The sequence below is a fragment of the Tubulanus polymorphus genome, chromosome 3 (genome assembly GCF_964204645.1).
Source record: "Tubulanus polymorphus chromosome 3, tnTubPoly1.2, whole genome shotgun sequence".
In the NCBI taxonomy this organism is placed as follows: Eukaryota; Metazoa; Nemertea; class Palaeonemertea; order Tubulaniformes; family Tubulanidae; genus Tubulanus; species Tubulanus polymorphus.
In genome coordinates this window covers 14,896,870-14,919,023 of record NC_134027.1, presented here as the reverse complement: position 1 = coordinate 14,919,023, position 22,154 = coordinate 14,896,870, and the positions used below count along the sequence as shown (strand labels likewise).

At 39.8% G+C, this 22,154-nt stretch overlaps 1 protein-coding gene across 8 annotated transcripts in view; it reads left to right on the top strand.

Annotated features, from left to right (window-relative positions):
• Positions 1-22,154, top strand: part of LOC141902857 (engulfment and cell motility protein 1-like) — a 194,846-nt gene that overhangs the window by 143,989 nt on the left and 28,703 nt on the right. For all 8 annotated transcript variants that reach the window (XM_074790778.1, XM_074790780.1, XM_074790777.1 and 5 more), the window contains 4 exons: positions 4,288-4,393; positions 9,821-9,957; positions 11,395-11,564; positions 17,155-17,273. In XM_074790778.1, the coding sequence (XP_074646879.1) occupies positions 4,288-4,393; positions 9,821-9,957; positions 11,395-11,564; positions 17,155-17,273 (532 nt within the window). The remainder of the gene's footprint in view (positions 1-4,287; positions 4,394-9,820; positions 9,958-11,394; positions 11,565-17,154; positions 17,274-22,154) is intronic.

Genomic DNA, 22,154 nt, shown 5'->3' with positions numbered 1-22,154 from the left:
CGCTCATTGCCCTCCAGTCTATATATCTAACCAAACAGATGCATTGATTTTTTCCGGCAGGTTTTTCTATATAATTACCACGCATCTGATTGGTGGACTGAAATATAGACTGGTGGACGCTGTCCGGCAAAGAAATGGGCAATGTAATATACTACAGATAATGAGGGTTTGCGGCCATGGTTTGTGTTAGCGTGAGCTCCAGTGGACGGGAATCAAGCTCCGGCAAGCGAGGATGCCAGCGATTCGGTGATAAAAATCGTCTAATGTGCGGTCGCTGACGACGGACGGCGATTTTCATAAAAATCGCCGACGATTTAAATCTTTCTACTGGCGACTAAAAATCGCCTAGTGTGCGCCCGGCTTAAGTGTTGAGCTTTTGAAACCATTTTCCAAGTGGGCATGGTGTCCCTGGACCCCTAGTTTTGTCAGATTAATTGTTCTCAATCTCTGCTTCATTGATCAAATACATTTTAATTGTGTAGTGATTAGACAGGAACTAAATTGGTACATATTTTATTGTTTTAGATTTTGTCAGGTGGAATGATACGTACAATCCCTATCCACACTAGACAGTGGTTTCTATTCATCTATGCTACGGCAAACACCGCTTTCCTCGGAATAGCTTTAAAATCGATACTCCACCGGAGTAAAGGCATTTCCTATCTGAAACAACCTTGTGGCTTCAGTATGCACAGTAGTGATAGATCGGATGTTAGGTACATTGAATTTCCCTCAGACTGCACATTTAAAAAAAGTTGAAGTTAATACAATTCAAGTCTCAACAGACTATCCTCGGTTCGTTCAACAACTTGTTGGCATCTACCTGTTGTGTGTTTTCAAAAATATCGAGAATCAGGTCAATTTATAGGCCAGCGGTAGGCTGAGCCTATTACTAGACAAATGGAGCAACATGGTTTCTATTGCGAAGGCTCTTTGACTGTGCAACTGAGCATATATTCATACAAATCATTCATTATAAGCATTTATCCATTCTCCAAACCCTATGAAGCTGAATTTTGAAAAAGACCTCGTTAAAATTTATATGAGCTTTTTCGCAAAAATCTGAACGCAAGAATATCTCTGTTTTAAAAAGCCTGTCAGAGAGCAAAGACTCCTCTATGATTGGCTTAGCCGCAGAGATCAGCAGGTGTTCACGTGAACCCGCGGTCGTCTACCGTTTTACTTGCGGGTTATATTTTAAGATTTAAGATTGTCTCAAGATCGATTTCTGTGAAATCTTTAGTTGATTTGGTTTGTGGGAGGAATATTTTTATTTGGATTTTCTGTTGTTTCACAGGAAACCCTCTTGTAATTGTTGGGCATATTATTTATCCACTTAATTTTTAATTAAAAATCTATCTTTACTCAGATCAGTAATAAACACTTATCAATGTGGTGAGCGTTATTGCGTTCTGACTATGTGTGCTGGTATTTTTTTAAATGTATTCGTCGAATTAATCTCGCAACAAAAATACAGACACCGAACTAGATAAAGATTCACCATTCGTTTATTACTAATCCCTAAATTCATAATTTTAGCCGATGACCTTGAGATTGGTTTCTGCATCAGTCAAAAAGGGGATTGCTCCGATGATTTTCAATCAGGGAAAGTGAAATCAGCTCCGTTTTCAAACGGCTAAAATGCATTGAACAATGTTAAGTGAAAGCAATCTGAAAACAACGATTATAATTATTTAAATGTATCAAAGAAAATGCCAATAACGACTAGAATGGAGTGGTGGATCAGAGGAGGCTATAAATCATCTGCATAAGCCAACCTTGGCATACAGAACATTGGTGGCCACGGGCCCTCAGATTCGGGCCATGTTTGCATGGTTACTCACTCGCTTGACAGAAACGACTTCCTCATATACCTCAATACTCGACATGTTCCGGTCTTAAAGAAACCGCTTTGCCATTTGATTTACCTTTTCTTTATTCAACTTAGTTGCATAAAGTGTCTTCAGTCGTTTCATGGATATAATTGCAAATATATCTCGATAGAGCCTGTTCATTAACTGTCGGATTGGACATATTTATTGAACATGTTTTAAAATCCTATTAATCTGTTCTATGCTCACTATTTGTTAGAGAAAATTTTATTAGTCTCCTTAAAGTTTTCGATACGCTTATGGTCTTGATAGTTAGTTATGTATGTTTGTTCCCTTAACCTTTTCTACAGCCATATCGGAATCAAGATGGCCGATTTGTGTCCAGTTCAGCAAATCAGCGCTTTCGCAGATGTTTTGAATGGTTGAATTTTGAAATGTTGAAGACGCTTTGATCGATTGTTACCACCAATCAATCCGATAATTGCCAAATTGTAGCTCATGATATCAAGCACCACATTTTCGTTATCCTATTTTGACTAAACTTGGTGCAAAGAGTACATTGTATTTCACAATGCACATTGATCTCTATATCTGGTATTAGTGCTAATCTCTAGATGGCACTTCTATAAAAAACCATCATTTATTTACTGATTGACACTAAGGACGTACTTCGGCAATCATCGGCAGTGTTCGGCTGTCCCGATAACTGCGGGTAGATTTAAGCATTACGGAGATAGGATCGTTTCCAGCCTTTCTGTATAGTATAGCTTAACGACGGGCGCGCGTTGCATCATGGGTAAATTTATTATAAAACATGGCGGATCTATCGAAGTAGGATTAACGTATCGCTAGTAAATTATCAAATATTTATCCATTATCAAAGCCCATATTCAAGTGCCTGTGGATGTGCAGTTTGAAATTGGAATGTTTGGATAGAGCATCAAACATAAACCGCCCAAGGAATTACTCGCGAAAAGTTTCAGCTCATGCAGATCTTTGAGAAAATATGCCTTGTAAAACAAACATTACTTTAAAAATTAGGACAGTATTGAATTCTAAATTACATTTCAGGAAGTGGTGACATGTATATTTGTTATAATTGTAATTGATATGTCTGACCAAACAATGACCCAGCCTGCAAGGCCGCACTTATTCCTTTTCCCAAACTGTAACTTCCGATTATCGCGAAGTTTCAAGGTCCAACCTCTTGTTAATTTTCAGGGATGAAAATCTTCTGCGCAACCGTGATTTCCGTGATTGGAGGTACATTTTTATTAGGATCAACTGTATTGATCCTTATACAATGGTTCTGAGAGTAACTTTCTGGCACAAATTGTTACTACTGGATATGAACTGCAGATATTTTGTCATATCGAGGGAAATAAGCGGTGGAATTGAATATGGCAAGTGTCGTCCATCAGCTCTAAGCCATTTGGATGTGCTGGGAGAAAATGTGCAAAATTTCAATGAATTTTTCCCCCATTCTACTAATCGATGCATAACCTTCATTACATCACAGGGAAAGCCCTTCACAAGGGCATCACTTGGAAATCCCTCTAGAAGGGCTTTCCCAGTGACATTATCAAGAACTGTTCTCTACCGCGTACTTGTGACTCATATGGAAAACCCATTACAATGTATACCGGTACCATTGAAGTTGAACATGCTAGCTACAAAGTGCACCATGATTTCATCTTAATCAGCTGTTCGTTATTGCAAATCCAAGAACAAATCGATTTTTGCCCTCATAACTAAAATGTACTCAGTTGATCCTACTGGACCCATGGTCCTTTATCATTCTTGAGATTGATGTAGATCCGTTTAGATAATGATGGGAGAGGGGTTAGGGTCTTGGGGAAAAATTGAGAGCTAGATCTTAGCATTCCTAAAGAATAGACTGTAAAGGTAGTATCATAAAGCCGATGCTACGATCTCCGAAATCTTCTTTACAACATCATTGCGAAACACCGCTGTTGTCTAGACCCACTGTACAGATCAATAATATATATAAATTTAAAAGCACTGCACGGGAAATCTGTGTTTAGGATCTGCGGTCGCTCGCTTCAATTCATCCAAGTGTTGAAGATTATAGATAGGGGCTCCTCTTGGGGCTCTTCTGTTTATTGCCAAGTTCATTTAAGTATGAACATGGTCTGGTGATTTGGATTTCGTCGGAGCCATCTGTTTCATGAATGTATGTACTCTGGCCAGCAGTATTTAGCCTAATACTTTTATTTCAAATTTTTTCCGCCTTTTTTAAAGCCCAATCTTTAGCTGTACCGTAAGCTTGTGGTGTTTATTTTTCGAAATTGTGGGTTTGAGAATTGTCAGGTTTGATAAGTTTATCAATGTATGGTTTACATGAAGCAATGTTGTTGCGGTACTAGTAATTGTAGAAGGTATCCATATAGAGAAGAGCTATTATAGCTATAATATCATCATTTCGTTATTTCAGGTTGTACTAGAGAACTGTAGAACTGATGAACATGATTGTCCCTTTGCTGTAGCAAGTATACAACTGACAAAGATGCTGTGTGATATCCTGAAAATTGGAGAACCACGTGCGTATTCTAATAATGATGATATTTGATTATTTTCTTTTTGTCCCCCGCGCGGTGAGCGGGGGGACATGGTATCCGCCTCCGTCCGTCCGTCCGCGTGAGCTTGTGAACGCGATTCAAGAAGAACCGTTGATCGCAGGACTATGATATTACACTGTATGATTACCCCTAGGGGGAGGATGTGCCCTACTGATTTTGGGTTCCAAGGACCAAAGGTCAAGGTCACTACAGGTCATTCATGCGAAACCTTGTGAACGTCATTTAAGACGATAGCAGGACCATGATATTACGTAGTATGATTACCCCTAGGGAGAGGATGTGCCCTATTGAATCTGAGGTCCAAGGATCAAAGGTCAAGGTCACTACAGGTCATTCATGTGAAACCTTGTGAACGTGATTCAAGAAGAACCGTCGATAGCAGTACCATGATATTACGTAGTATGATTACCCCTAGGGAGAGGATGTGCCCTATTGATTTTGGGGGAAAAGGTCAAGGTCACTAGATATCATTCATATAAAACCTTGTAAACACGATTCAAGAAGAACCATTGATAACAGAACAATGCTATTTCATAGTATGATAACCCCTGAGGAGACGTCTTTTGCCTAACCATTCATAACCATTCATAGCAGGAAAATGATATTTCATAGTATGGTTATCCCTGCATACACTCATCATTTTTCTATACCAAAGATCAATGTCTTCAGGGGTCATTCATTCCCTACTGGCTATCGAGGGGGACATAGATATGTAGTATCGAATTGCCTTGTTAAATATTCTGATTCCATTGTGTTCACACTCTGTCGATCATTCATTTGTCTGTAGACTATCTAGTTACAGTCTACATGGATGTAACGTAGCAGTGGGGACCAGATTATTTATACGTTATAACCGAAAAACAGTAGACGTATATACTGTAGATTAGTTATATCCAAATGTCATTTGAAACCAAGGGCATATCCATCCATGCATGCCTGCGTGCATAAAAAGATTTCAATGTGTTTCATTTAAAACCAAGGGCATATCCATGCATGCCTGCGTGCATAAAAAGATTTCAATGTGTTGAATAAAGAAATGATTGCGAATTCGATTTGCTTATCGTGGATCTAGTCCATGGCTATAATCATATCTAAAGGATCCCATATGAATGAATAATTTTTTCTGCCTTTGTTATTTCTATTTTGTTTACTCAGTTATCAAGGAGCATTAGCCAGCATAGACAATATGGCGGATCTTGCTTAGTGCGGTGTTCGAGGTTCTGTTAGGAATAACGAATTATAGTCAAATGTAACGGTCAATATTTATCGAATTTGTGAACATAGTAATCAAGAAAATCCGGTGTTTCTGGAGATATGATTTAAGTGATGCATGTAGTGTTGTAACAATTGGAGACGCTTTACTCTCAAATATTTGACATTCAATATTTAAATGTAATACAACACCCTAGTACACCGGCATACGTGGAGATCTGTTCCGGTCTAGTGATTTTGCTGAAATACCGAAATACCCAAACTGTATAGTCCGCTTTTAGCTTAGAAGTTAGTGACATACACACACACTAGCGAGGATGTCAAGCGCATTCGAAAAGACTGTTTTGAGAAAACTTGACTCTCTCAGTTCTATCAAGAAAAATCTAACGTAACTTAATAAAATGGTCGAGAAAACTGTCATCAGTCTCGGGGAACTCAAGTTATCGGTAACACGCCATGACAGCGATATCAGCCTATCAAAAAGTACATCACAAGCAAACTCAGACGGAGGGGATGAGTTACGCAGTCAAAAAAATGAACTCTCTGAGAAGGTGAAGGAACTAACTCAAGCTGTTCATACACTAAAACTCCAAATGCCGAAATGTGATCTAATCGAAAATACAGATGTTTGTATAATAGCTGTCAGTGTACCATCGAGCGTGGATGAAAACCTTGGGGAGCTGTGTAACAAACTTGTGTTAGCCACTCAAACAAAATCTTTCAACATTGTCAAGTGCCTTCATCTGTAAGGAAGAAATGATAATCCAGGTCTGTTCAAAATTACTTTTTCGACGAAAATCGAAAAAAGTTGAAGTCTTGTGAAATAAGAAAAATCTCCTCCGTCATGAGCTCTTCAAGGAGATTTCCAATCGCACCTTGAATGGCTAAACTAACTTAACTGCAAAAAAATTACTCAAGCTTTTACCATACGGTGAGCAATTCTATATCACTGGGAGCTGGCAAGTCGCCTTAAAGGAAACTAAGGGCCAAATGCATCGGTCGCAGACAAGCAGGCCTTCTATCAGTGTTGGGAAAAGTGTCGGCATTTCACCAATGAAGGGTTTTCAGGCCCATTGACTCAACACACTCTGCCATCGACCCGCGAACGGTGCTTTCGACCAGAAATACTAAACCGATTATTACAAACGAGAACTTTCTGGAAAGATTGGACCCTGAACTTACTTCTGAATATCCTTATTTCCATTTTAAATTGATAATCCTGTTCATAGGGAATCTAAAACCGGGCCGAGATTGAAAGACGGCTCCTCTAATTACCGCGGTCGCCGCATGGTGGCGCCAGCTGATGAGTACCACACTAAATGCTATAACGCGATGCTTTCTAATCACATTTTTGCGCATTTTAAGAATAACTACAACGCGCAACAAATATTCTTAGATTAATTGTATAAACGTAAGATATTTTGTCTAATTTGCGATGTATGTCAGCGTCAAAAGTTTTTTATTCGAAATCTCGATTTTCGTATTAAGCGCGGAGCTATGATTAATGGCCGCTGTGTCGCAATTTTGAAACCCATTTTCGATCTCGGTCAAATTTTGCTTTCGCTACAGACAGGATTATCATTTTAATCAGAAATAACGATACGCAGAGGTAAGATCAGAATTTCTGGTCGAAAGCGCCGTTTATTTAAGAGAAATCAACGAATTTGTGGCGATTTTTAAAGAAATTTCAAGGAGCATTTTGTTTCATAAAACGGCTAGAAGGCCGATGTTCAACGTTACATTGAAGTAAAATAACTGCTCCCTGCGGTTGGCTGAGCTCCCGCTGTCAATCAATGTAAGGGCATATTCGATTGACGCAGACAAACCGGTCTTTTAATCTTCTCATCTGTTAATCTGCTCAGTTCTAGTTTCTCATTTCCCATATGGGAGAGTTTTATATGTTCATTTTTAATTTGATAGCCGTAGTATCGCTTCCGTCTCCCAATATCTATTTCATTATGCAAATAACCGAAGATTCAATCGATACGCTACTTCGCGGAAGATTATGCGCGCACAATCGAATAGGCCCACACCTCGTGTATACAGGATATCGACAAATTCAAGTTCTTGAATCTCCGTTCGATGGCGGTAGACAGAACCGGAAATTGGAACCTAAATCCGCCATGCTCTAGTTCATTTGCAATGAAGATCTCTCGCTTCAAGTTTTCAATGAGCGATATTTTACTTGCTTTTTTTCGTCACGCATTATCCTTGAAATATGTTATCCTACCGCTACGTTGGATATGATGAACCCTCACTGCAAAGGCTAGAAATCACTATAAATGTCCTAAAATAATCAAAAAACATTTTGCAACGGCTGATGATGTAAAGACTGGTTGTCTGGTGGCAGCACTTGACGGCCCAATTAAGATTGTTGGTTCGAGTCCTGGTATTTTTCATATTTTTATTATGAATCTACGAGTTTAGTCCTTCTAAGATCAATTTTATTTCATAATATTATCTCATATTTATCAGTGTTGCCTGCAATAAATTTACCTTAGAGTCTTGAACTCAACAACAAAGTGATGACACCCGGCACCAGTCATTACTTCCATTATCTGCTTCGAGTGTCATCGCTAAATTATTTTTGGTAGTTTTTTGACATTTCTAGTAATCTTTAGTGTTCGAAGTGAGGTTTTATCGAATTCAACACATTGTCAGGATTATGCGTGCCGTTGTATAGTAAGTAAAATATCGCTAACGAAACACTTGAAGCGAGAGATTTTTATTGTAAATGAACTAGGCAGATTTAGGTTCCAATTTCCCGTTCTGACTAGCGCCATCAAACAAGTAATTCAAGAACTTGAATATGTCGATATCCCGTATTGCCGCGATGATTGCTGATTAGATTTGATGATGTTGTTCACCGAAATTAGCAGATGTTACACATCCATGAAGTGTTCAAGGAAAACCTTACAGATGCATCAATCAGGTGGCGCCTATACATTACAAAGATAACATTCTGCGCCCGAGATATTAAGATCCGTGGATCTCTTGTTTATGTTACCGGTATGTTAGCTTCTGCGGCCTTACATTGGAGGAGGTTACCAAGACTTTCAATTTTCAGTTACCAATTGATTGGTGATATCATATAAATATAATCTAAATGTTTCTATGAATCTCTACTATTCCTGCAGTTTTTATCGGATCATAAGATAAAAAAAACTTTGTGCCAGTGATAGTCTATCGTTGTGAAAGACTACAATCATGTAGACCCCTTGTTTTGGGATTTGACCCCCAGGGGTTGATCTACTGCAGGGATGAGAATTTCCCGCGGATCCGCGGTTTGCTGCGGATTTTGGTATTGAAAAATATCAATTTTCCAAATAGTCAAAAAATGATGTAAAAGTAAGGTGGTGATGATCTCACTCAATTGGTCCAGTTTGATCGGTAATCAGGCGTACTGTAAAAGCGTTCAGTGCCTGTTTTACTTATCGTCGCGTAAAAGTATCGCATTTCATTGCATATTCATTGCAACACTGATTTTGTATCTACATTTGTACTACGATGAGTGTGTATTTACTTTATCGATCGGTTGCAGACATGTGCCCGCAGCAACAGTAGTAATGTATAGTAATGTAAGTAGGCCTATAATAGGACTACTTACTGTTGCCACGCGTCTGTGGCGAACGCCTTCAGATATTATATACTACTGGGTAATGATTTTAAGTGAGCATTCATCGGCGCATTTTAACTGCAATAATTCAGGGCTCGACCCGTAATGCATGAGATGCTGAATGTCATCGAATGAGGATGTACCACATTGGAACTAGCCATTACCTTCCAAAATATAATATTTGTTCATGGGATCAAGATTGCTCTAAGTACTTGGCAAAAGGCTTTTAATTTGTAAGATTTTCTTGGGGGGGACCCCCGAAAGCCCCCGAAATAGCTTCGCGCCTTAGGCGCTCGCGATTGCTGACAGCTACGCCGTCAGCTTTTTCGCGTGCGTAACTCGAGAAAAAAAAACGCAGATTTTAAAGGTAGGCGTTCTCATCTCTGTCTACTGCCTAGAAACCATATTTTTATCCATCGAGGTACCTTAAGCAATGTGGCAATTAGATGAATGAAGAATAATGAAGTAAACAAAAGGCAGCCGAGCTATATCAGCCGATAGGTAGCTTGTATGTCATTGTTTCATTGATTGATATTCTGATATGTTTTCATTTCATATAGCTCATGAAGAGGGTCAAGTTCAATCATTACTCTTCTTCAACCATGACCATCCATTTGGTGAATTCTTTTGCACTTGTATTTTGACCTTAAACAAAACATGGAAGGAAATGCGGGCAACTGCTGAAGATTTTCCGAGGGTAATGTATACATTTTGATTTTCTGATTAGATTTACTTTTTATTTGTTGTCCAATGTCATATTTTAATGATTAAAAAGTTTGAAGTTCCAAATGAATGTCAATAATCAGTTTTACATGGCAGTGGGCATTGAGGGCATGGGGCAACCAGTGGTGAAGTCAATTGAGACTGGATTTCCTCATTTGCTCTGTTGGTTAACCTGACACTTTAAGGATTCGGGCCCTCATTTATGTGTGGAATATATGTGATCATTTAATATGATTCCATGGCTGCAATTATCGGTAGAGCCCTCCTTGGTACATGAATTGGAATTTTAGTTCCTCTCACTGAAATGTCCATGTTGGCAGCTCTGCTACAAGCAAATATCCGACTCTCTCGTTAGTCAGCACAATCCTGTCAATCAATAGGTACTTAGCTCGCCTTTCTATGGGACAATGCTAGTAAGCTATAGCCCTGGTAATATGCTATTGATACTCACTGGTCATTATGTCTCCCCATATACATTTACAGTCTGAGGATTGGGGCAGGTGAGATGTCCACCCCTGTTGAAAATCAAATATGGCTGCCTGCACATTTGAAGTTCTTGTCAGCGTGATACAGCCTAAAGTTCTGATGGATTTTCATGAAAGTGGGTGGATTTGGGTAGATGAGATGTGTGCCCCTATTGAAAGTGGAGGTCATTTACCATTAGATATGGCCAATAGGGCCGCCATCTTGAATTTTCTTTTTAGGACAATACAGCCTAGAAATCTTAATGGATATCCATCGAACTGCGTGTAAGGATTTGGGTTGGTAATTTCAGCCCATATTGAAAATGGAGGTTATTGGCCATCAAATAGGACCGCGAGGGTAGCCATCTTTAATTTTTGTCAGCATGACACAGCCTATGATTCTTGATGAATTTTCATGAAACTTGGTGGGAGGATTGGGGCTGGTGAGATGACCACCACTTAAAAATGTCCAAAAAATGTCCAAAATTAATAGAGTACTTTCATTGGAATTTGAAATGCAATATATACATGCAAAGATGGTCTAAACATTCATTATACCCCCTGCAATGAAGTGTAGGGTGGTAAACAGGTTGTCCCTCATCGGAATACACAATCTAGTCTGGAGATTTTCTCCTAAACTACTGGTTCTATCTTCTTTACACATATGTTTGTTTGGAAGCATGTTGTGTGCGTTGTAGTAGTTGTGCATGTGCGTTTTATTTTGTAATTGGATCCTACTTGGATGGCCGACTGATGGGCATATTTGTTTTCTTGGATGCTTAATATATGAAAAAGATGTCAGATAAACTTCTAAATGAAACAGATTTGGTAACGAAAATGTGTTGCAGATATGTAGTTGGTGGAGTGCTAAGCATCTGAGCAAAGTTTCAAGGTCACATGAAACAAATTCAATATTAAATGGAAACTTTATATTCTGTTTTAACTAGGTATTGGCAGTTGTTCGAGAACAAATAACTAGAGCATTGGAGACTAATCCAGGTACATTTGATCAGTTTAAGAAGAAATTGGAACAGCTGAGATATGCTGAAATTACCAACATTTGGCAACAAGAGCGGCAGACAAAAGAAGAGTGGGAATCGCAGGCGAAACCAATTGTGTAAGTTCAGCCCAGCGTCGAACCTGTAAAAGAAAAGAAAAATTTGTCCAACTTATTCCCTAGAGGGGGGAAATTCCCTGCCGATCCATGGAAGATTTCAGTACCAAAAATAGCATTTCTCCAAATAGTCCAAAAGTCATGTAAAAACTAGCGGGATGATGATGGTCTCGGGGCAATTGATAATCGGGTGAACCATAAAAGCATTCAGCGTCTGTTTTACTTATTGTTGCATATTGCTTCTCAATGCGTATTCGGGTATTGCAGGTATATAATAGCCCTAAATCTGTAAGTTGCTCTTGAAGTTGTGCATGCACTCTTTTACGTTTTTGTAAGTTGCTCATGTACACATTAGTCCTGCTCATGGTTGGAAGTATGAGCAGATACTTTTGTTCATGCATGTCAAAACACGTGTGAGCGGAAATCCAAGCTATAGATTCGTGCTCATGTTCTCAATATATAAAAGGTTTTTATTGCTAAACGGCGCTGGACATTCAGTTCAATGTTAACCATAGAGTTAATGAATTAATGCGACGAATTTGAACTGATATTTTTGAAACACAATAACTCGAGAAATACCCCTTATTGTGACGGCCTAGTAGTGGCATTAGAATATTAATATGAAAAACTACACATATATACATGCATCTTCTGATAAGTTACAGTCCATATTTAGCAACCAATCTCTAGCTAACTGGTCAGCGGAAAACAGACGACTTTTCCATACAATGATGTGGCCAGTTCCAACTTCACTTCTGAAATCGTTCTTTGACTCGGCTTATACGTATGTGTCATTTGAAACACAATAAAATTGGCCACTCTTCTGTAACTGGGTGGCATAGTATATGGTAAAAATGTCCCAGTCTATGATTACTAACTTGGTAATGTAGTTAACGAAATATCTGCTCGCATGTGCAAGAATAATGTGTGCATGAGCAGTTTGCAAAAACACAAAAGAGTGCATGCGCAACTTTATGAGCAACTGTCCCAGTCTATGATTACTAACTTGGTAATGTAGTTAATTTCACATCATAATAACACCAGAGAACAAACTTGGTAATTTAATAACAATGCTAACATTTTATACATATACAATATCACATGTACTTTGACATGCATGAGCAAAAATTACCGCTCATGCCAGAAATATCTGCTCGCATGTGCAAGAATAATGTGTGCATGAGCAGTTTGCAAAAACACAAAAGAGTGCATGCGCAACTTTATGAGCAACTGTCCCAGTCTATGATTACTAACTTGGTAATGTAGTTAATTTCACATCATAATAACACCAGAGAACAAACTTGGTAATTTAATAACAATGCTAACATTTTTAGCCCACTTGGGACTTTAGCGGGCTAATGCGTTCACTTTTCATCCGTCCGTGGACGGAATCCAGTTATTTTGGTAAGTTTTGAAGACGCTTCAATGTAATGTCCTGATAATTGAGTTGTTCATGTATCTACCCTAGACACATCTTCAGCCCAAAAACTGGCCCTGTCAGAATCATGATGGCCGACTGGCAGCCATTGTTGTTTGCCAAAATCAGCACTTTTTACACATTTTTGAACTTTTTGAGGGAAATTTTGAAGATTCGAGAAAAATTGGATGGATTGGACTCAAGATGGCCGTCTTATGACCTTTTTAGTGCCCAAAAATGTCAATTTTGGTCCGAATTCTGAGTCCTGTAGCTTCCTACTGGTATGCTATTTTCCATTGCAATTTGTGATAGGTATTCTTTGAAAAGGGATGTTTATACCTGAGACAGGTATTTTTGATCAGCCAATTATGATGCAATTGGCGGCCATCTTGGTGCCATCAGTACTCATTTGTAGGTTGGCCATCAGTACTCATTTGTAGGTTTTTCTGCATTATATCGATACCTAAGCATATTTTGTTACAACAATCATTTGGAAGGTTGTAGCTAATAACGTGTACTATGATTTTGGTGAGTTTCAAGGTCATTGGTTTTTTTATATGGCCACCATGGGTGTTGAATAATACAATGACTTAGTATTTCTATAATATACTTATACCTATGAATATTTTGTTACCACAATAAATTGCAAAGTTGTAGTTCATGACATGTTCTATGATTGTGGTGAGTGTGTCTCTGGACTCCTATTTGTAACAAATAATGCCTTTACCATTTAATTATTTGTATTATAAATTTGATTTAATTATTTGTATAATGAATTTGAAATTCTCTTAAATTTGATGTAATTATTGAAGTAACTGCATTTACTTTATAACTTGTCATAATTTCCCCATTAATGATATGTAATTTTGCAACTGCACATTTAATTCAATTGTAAAATCTGAAATTAGATGTCTCATGAGTTCTCATATTCTTCTAGGCATAATTGATTAATGCCAAAAGTCTAGGCCTATTATTCTCATGGTCACTCAATCATGTTTTATGGTTAGTGTTTGGGCTCTTGTGTTATTTTGATGTGAATTTTTCTAAATTAGTAATGATAGACTGGGACATTTTTTCGACCTTATGGGACATTATTTCCGTTAACATTTTTTCACTGGAATGTTTTTTCCCGGGATATTATTACCAACATATACCAAGCTTGGAGTAAAATTGACATTCATTCATTAAACAGTATGGCTAAAACTAGAAAATGAAAAAAGGACATTTGTTTATAAACCTTAGAAATGTGGGATATGGTACCTTGTCAATGATTTTAAACTGCTGTATATTTGAAGAAAATTAATGTACACAGTATATGCGTAAATTGCGTATTTGATCTAAATGCAATTGAAAAAAGAAAAACAACTGACTCTAGCCACTAATTTGTGGGCAGTTTATACTGGTTAAGAAAAAACAATAACCTGAGCCAATTTTTAAGTAGTTTAAATGTATGATATATATCTTTTTGCCACAAATGAAATTTACAACAAGGAATCATTATTTCAACAATATTTGTACAATAAATATACAATTAGATCCAGTTTACACTGGTTTTGACACAATAGCTCAAGCAACTTTATGAGCAAAATACACGAAATTCCAGTTAAAACCAGTTCTGGCAAGTCGAGATAAGGCTATGTTAACTCCTAAATCCAGATAAAAACTTCAGTCAGATGATAAGCACAATTGAGTGTAGAGCAACAAGGATAGAATATGAACACAAGAAAGAAACTTGTTGTTGTAGTTGTCGATTCTGAATATTTTCTACTTCCGTTAAAAAGGCAGTGGTTAAACAACGCTTTTTTCGGCCTTTCGACAGTACCACCAGTCGTGTGTGCTAGGTTTTTACTCGACCTTCTTGACATGGTAAAAATATCACATGTACTTTGACATGCATGAGCAAAAATTACCGCTCATGCCAGAAATATCTGCTCGCATGTGCAAGAATAATGTGTGCATGAGCAGTTTGCAAAAACACAAAAGAGTGCATGCGCAACTTTATGAGCAACTTACAGAAAGTGGGGGTATTTTATAGCTCGGTATTGCTACGACAACGCCGCATGTATGTATTTTATTCATCGGTTTCAGACATGTGCGCAGCAACAGTACAGTAGTAATGTATACAACTATTAGTTGTTTACATGACTACCGTTGCCACGAGCGCACGTTAAATGTACAGTTGCCAGACTTCCGGAAATTTCCGGTGTTCCGGAAATCAAAACTTTCAAAAAACAATTCCGAAAATTCCAGTACTGACTAGGGCGAACGGTACGGGAAATGATCTTGAAATTGATATCCGGAAATATGATAGCTAGGTGCTGGCAAAACTGACAGTGTGACAAAGGCATTCAGATATGGTGTTGTCAAAATGTTACTTTCGTTTCTCAAAATTCTCATTCCTCTAATCGTATCCAATCTCAATCCATACCATGCCTAATTTTTGATTGAGGTTTTATATCTTAGCCTCAGGACCTTTGGTCCTCTATTTTGTTCCTCTATTATCCTCTATTATTTTATTCCTCTATTATACTAAATGAGTATGTTGGACCTTATTTAAATGACTACGAAATAGTTCTTTGAAAAAAGATAGAATACAATGTAAAATAGAACTTTTACCTCACGAATCAAAAAGATTTTCTTAGGCAATGCCCTTGCCAAACAGGCTCAAGGTAAACCACTTTGCCGATGGGCAATTTATTGAAAAATGTTACCACAACTTATTACAAATTACTCCCAGCAAGCCTTGGGGACTCATGTTCATTTGTTGAATATTGCTGCTTGGTATACCTGCTTGGTAACTGATTTTTTTGCTTGTGTTAGTAACCCTATGTCAACGGTCTGGGCGATCGATAACTATTCATATGCTTAATCAATACACTACACTCAAAGCTATTTTTAGCATACTCAAACGCAATTTTCGATTTATTGAGCACTTTTTTTATGCAGCATCTTTAAATGTCCAAAATAACAAGTGTGAAAATTCAATGCTATTTGCATCGGAAGAACTTTATCTCGTCAAGATCCGACGCTTTATTCGGTAGTTGTGGGCTTTCTAAGACTAAACCCCTCAAAGTCTTGGTTATATATAATTTGTGTTGAGCCGGTTTGACCTCCTTCATGAACTCCTAGCATTGAATATGTTAATGAGTTGGATCAGCAGGTGCGCGTTATTTCAATAAACAAAATGGCGGCATGATTGAATAGGTTGATATCATTTCTAGCGCGAATACTGATACTCAAGGCGTATGATATAACGATTGATTGTGTGCGATGTGTTCAATGATTCATCTAATTTTGAAATCCCGTGAATAAGGTAACGCTGCATCAAGATATCAGACAAAAATGTGGTTTCAAAATGCAAAAATTTGGATCCGTGTTTGCCACACGGCTGATTCATTGATGATACCATCGAATTTTTAGAGATGAGTCTGATATTTACATGACTGCCAGGAATACTTTATCATCATGAATCGAGGTCATTTTATTGACGTTTACATTAGCGATGTGTTTTGGAGCCTGATTATTTGGATTAGTTTGTTAATTGCGACACAGTGATTGAGCATTTGCATTGAAGTCCTTTATTGACGCGTAGGCAATATCGCCTTCTCGCGTTTACTACTTGTATGTATCAGTTATAGATAACGCTCGCCACGCTTTAGGTCATCCATAACAACGATTTGTCTGAGTGAAGATGTAAGCTTGCCTGCCTTTTTAAAGCAATCCTATCGTGAAATTATTTTAAAAAACCATGTCAATAAACTTTATTTCATCAGTAACCGGCACTGGCTTCAAATTTGAAGAACTTAGGAGCTTCTGTCCTGATTGGTCTGTGTGGTAATGAAAAACTTCTGATGAAACCCAGGTTCTTACCAAGTTTGTACCATATTTTAAGGGGTCACTGAGTTTTAGTTGTTTTAGGTCATTCTCGAGATGTATTAAAATTATGAACGTTTGTTGCATCTTAAAATCACACAATCAATTTTTCGAAGATTTCACTATCGTTAAAAATAGTCAGTTATCATTAAAAGTCACACTGACCAAAGTCCTTTTTCATATATCTTTTTCTTGTTTATTTTTCAATGAAGTGAATTTTTGCATACCGGTAGCCTATGCGTGACAGATTTTTTTACTTTTTGACCATTGGCCCTTTATTCAAATTTTCATTTTATTTTTTAGAGAACTACGAGAACAGATTAAACCAGAGATTATTGAATTGATCAAAGAACAAAGACTCAACTATCTAGTGAATGGAACTATGTTTACTAAATATACATCAAAAGGAAACAGAGCAAAAGGTATAAAGGTGTATTAATGAGATACATGTATCCAGATTGAATTTATTCACACTGTCATTCGTACCTCTGTTGATATTTTGGCTGATTGCTTACTTGTAAATGAACAACTACATACATTTGACAATGATTTGCAATATAGCAGTTTTTCCTACCACACACATGCTATTGAAGGTATAGCATTATACAACATGGAACTTATTCAACAATGAATGAATAACAAACACATCGCTTGAAAGCGGGTGGACCTTTGATTAATCTTGTCTTACCTTCTATCTATCACAAGCAAGAATCGAATTAATTATCCTCAGTATTGTTGTATAGTGGTATGATAGAATGATATTAGTATGACAGAATTTACGCCATGAATGTTTTTCAAACCTACTTATCTTTGATAGTCCTTAGATGAATTGCAAGGAATATGTGAGGCTAAAAATTGTTCCTTGTTTATCCTTTTGTATGTAATGTTAGTATAGGTAGCATAGGTATAACATGTGATCGGGTTCAAATTTCATGCCAACGTATATCTCCGTCGAGTACTGTACCCTTTCCTATGGTTTTTGCCAATATTTTCTAAATTTGGATTGATCGCCAATGGTTTTTACTATACAACCCGGCCCTGCGGTATTGCATTTAGCCACTGGCGAAATCCGCCATCTTTTTTCTTGGCGTTCTTGTATATGAATGCATTGGATTTTTTTGCCAAAAAATCAAAGGGATTAGGAATTTAAGGGAGTTATCACTCTCGTGACGGTGAGTCCGTTTGGTTTGGGGGCTATCCCTTGTTTCTTTTTTCCCGAAATAATTTAACTAATTTAATTTAATTTAGTTCATTTTTGTGACCGATTAATTGAATAATTATGCCGCCCCCTCCTAAAGGTCAGCATCGTGGCAGTGAGGGATGTGGACATTTATTCAGTGCCTGGGTTGACCACGGTTCGTGTGCGTTGTGCAGGCATAAATCTGGCCAAATCTGTTCTAGGAGTAATCTTTGCAAGATTTGCGAGGTTTGGTCCGAGGACCTTTGGATTCGGGCCAATAAGGCTCGGAAGCTGTTCACCGGGGAGGAACGCTAGTTCACCGGCACCGGTCGCTGGTCGGTCACCGGTTCAGCCGTTCTGAACCGAGCGCGTGTCGCCGTTGTGGAGATACCGGCACAACCCGGCTGGCACCTAAAACTAGAGGGAATGGACCAGATTATCCAATCTTTGGCTGGGTCTGTTTCACATGTAATTCCGTTGTCTGTTCGGGGTAAGGCTAATGTTGTGTTAGCCTCATGTCAGTCAGTTATGGTCTCCAGTTCCAAAGCTCGTCTACCAGATATGGTGTCCAATTCTTTGCTGAGAGCTCCATTGGGGACATCTTCACGTCTCTTCTCCGGTTGGTGCGCTCCTGTTTCCGCCGAGCTGAGGATCGGGAGGTCCAGACTAAGTCCACCGTCCAAACTCCGTGGAAAAAGCGTTCGGGTCCGACACCGGCGGCGCAAGGTTCGGCACGGACGCAAACAGGACCAACTCTAAAGTTCAGCGCTTTCTCAGGCGGCTACGGATGCCGGTTGGAGAACTAGCGCGCAGCTTCAACAATCGCGTCAAGCCTCGTCTGGTCGTAACGGTTCCGGTTTGTATCGGGGCAAGGGGAAGGCTCCAAAAAAGGGCTCTTCCTTTCGGAAAAACTGAATTCTCGGGACCGACCTTTTTGGAGACGGTTGGCCTTCCCAGGTCGTCTCTTGTGGCTACCTTCTCCGTTTTCTGACGAGGTCACCTCCCGACATGCGGCCAAAATTAGGTCAGGAGGCCTTAATCTCTCCGGCTCTCAAGGAATTGGCCGAGAAGGGAGCGATAGAAACAGTTTGCATCGAAACTTCTCCCGACTGGTTTTCTCGAATATTCATGGTACCAAAGGCCATAGGGGGTCAACAGACGGTGATAGATCTGTCATCCCTCAATCGGCACCTAGATATTCCAAGGTTCCGGATGACCAAACCCAAGGACATGATTCAAGGGCTCCGTCCAGGTCAATGGGCGGAATTCATTGGACCTGAAAGTTGCTTTCTTTCAGGTTCCAATTCACCCAAAATATCAGCGATTTCTCAGGATAAAGTGGAAAGGCTGCAGTTCCAATTCAGGTCTCTTCCATTTGGCCTCAGTACAGCCGCATGGTTTTTCACCAAGTTGGTCAAGTCTGTTCAGAAGGTACTTCAGTCAAGGGGTGTTCGACTGTTCGTTTATCTCGACGACTGGTTAATAGTCGCGAACTCGGCTCAAGAATGTCGGGAGGCAATGACCTCAGTCTTGGACTTAGTCCATCAGCTAGGGTTCCGCGTAAACAGAGAAAAATCTCAGTTGACCCCGGCCCAAATGTTCACTTATCTCGGCATGGACTACGATCTCCGAATTAGCGAAGTCTTTCCGTCTATGGCTCGAGTAGCCTAACTTCAAGAAGCTGTAGCGGGAGTGCCCACAACCCCGAGAACAGCTTGTTACTGGTCACGGCTTCTAGGCTCCATCAGCTCCATGGGTCTGGTGGTGCCCTTAGGCCGCCTCAGAAGCAGGCGCTTGCAACAATATTGGAAGGTCTTCTGGTCTCAATCGAAGGGCAACTGGGAGACCTTGTTTACTGTACCTCCAACCGATGTCCAGATCTTCATTGGTGGTTGACAACTACAAATCTTCGGTGCGGGGTGTCACTAGCCCCGTTAGAGGTTCCTGTTCGTGTATTCACGGATGCCAGTCACCAATGGTGGGGAGCACATCTGGAGAACCGAGTCAAAGCCGGGAGGTGGTCTTGCTACAAGGCCACCAACCACATAAATTTCCTGGAAATGCTGGACCCGTGTGGAAGGCCCTGAAGTTCTTTCACAGGAGAGTGGAGGGCCACCACATTTGGTTAGCCACGAACAATTCAACAGTGAGGGCTTACCTTCAGAATCAAGGTGGCACTCACTCAGAAATCCTCACGGATCTGTCAACCAAAATTATTCTTTGGTTGCAGACAAAGGGCGTTTCCCTGACTGTGGCACATTTAGCAGGGAAAAGGAACGTGATGGCCGATGCCCTTTCTCGTCGAGGTCAGGCTATTGCGACAGAATGGGTTCTCCAACAAGAAGTAGCCAATCGGGTTCGAGGCATGTTTGCGACTCGGCTGCTGGATCTGTTTGCTCCGTTCAACCGGAGGTACCCTCTGTTTGTTTCCCCATTTCCAGATGCGGAAGCATGGGGGGTAGATGCCTTCTCTCTGGACTGGTCGGGGATGCATGCGTATGCGTTCCCGCCCACACCAGTCCTCCCACGCTTGCTAGATCAAATAGAGAGATCAGTCAATTGCAATATAGTTCTGGTAGCACCATGTTGGCCAGCCCAGAAATGGTTCCTACCACTTCTCAACCTACTGTGCCACAACCCCAGGATTCTTCCGAATTTCCCATCGCTTCTGTCTCGCGGGAACTTTCGGCATCATCCAAACAGCCAGTGGTTAAATCTGCTCGCCTGGCCATTGTCCAGCGATCCTTGTCAGCTTCAGGCTTTGCGGAACAGGCTGCCTCTTTTATCGCAGGATCTAAGCGGCCATCTGTTTCCCGGCCTCGGGTACCGAGGATAGTTCCACTATGGGATCTCTCTGTAATTTTGAAGAAGTTAATGGAGGCTCCATTTGAACCTCTTCCGGCAGCGTCATTTGCGAAATTGTAAAAAAAGACTGTATTCTTGCTTTTCTTGGCTTGCTCGGCCCGTCGTTCTGAGATTCATGCACTTTCAGTGCGACAAGGTCATATTGTCTTCTGGCCAGCGAAGGAATTTGTTTCGCTGCGGCCTGCTTTGGAGTTTTTGGCAAAGGACTAACGGCCAGGCTTGGTTATTCGTCAATGGCGAATTGAAGCCCTGAAACATCGAGTGGAACCGGGTCTTCCGTTGTGTTTCTATTTAGATCCCTCTGCTCCACGAAGGGGTTCACAGGAGCGATTATTTATTCTGCTGCTAGATCACCTGAAGGGTGATATTTCTCGGGACACAGTGGCCCGATGGGTCTCTTCACTGATCAAGAACATTTTATTGAAGGAGAATCTGTCCTCGGAGGGAGTTGTTTCTCATCAAGTGAGGTCTATGGCTACTTGCTACTCAGCTGTTGGAAGAAGTCTGTCGGGCCGCCTTTTGGAATTCTCCATCGACATTCACGTCTTTTTGTTTACGGGATGTTTCAGGCCAGTTAGGCTCATTAGCGTCACTCGGTCCTGTTGTTATGGCTCAAGGTGTCTGTTCTTTCGGATCAGACTCTTTAGCGTAGAATTTTTACGTTTGCATTATCAGGATCACAAGGGGTGTATCCATGTACATAGTTTGAGCTCATATTCGCAAGTATCAATTTTGCGAAATTCGGGGGGCCCTGAGCTGGACGGACTCACTGTGGCCAACTGGTCTTCCCTGTGCTACAGTGCTCCATTCCATGCTTGGGTAAGTGCTCTCTTTTTCCCTCTTACCTTGCGTTTGAGCGGTGGTGTTTCTATCTACCTTTCCCACCATCCTTGTGCTAGGCTAGTCTACCAAGCATTTATCCTTACAATACCACTACCGTATGGCATACTGTATGTTTTGTATAGACAGGACAGATCCGAAACAATAACGATCAAGTCGCCATTTGTATAAAACCCTAGTTTATTCACAGGTGGCGCTTAAGTACAGTACATCATAATACATAACATCCTCTCTTTAATAAAATTAGACACTATACGAATTTAGATTTTGCTACTAAACTACAAAACGAGATGAAATTTCTCCAAAACGATAGTAAAATTGAAAATGCTTGCTAAACGACTCTACTCTGTAACTATACCCTTCAATTATAGGATATATAAACAACTAAATTCAGTCATGACAACTAATTATCTTACGT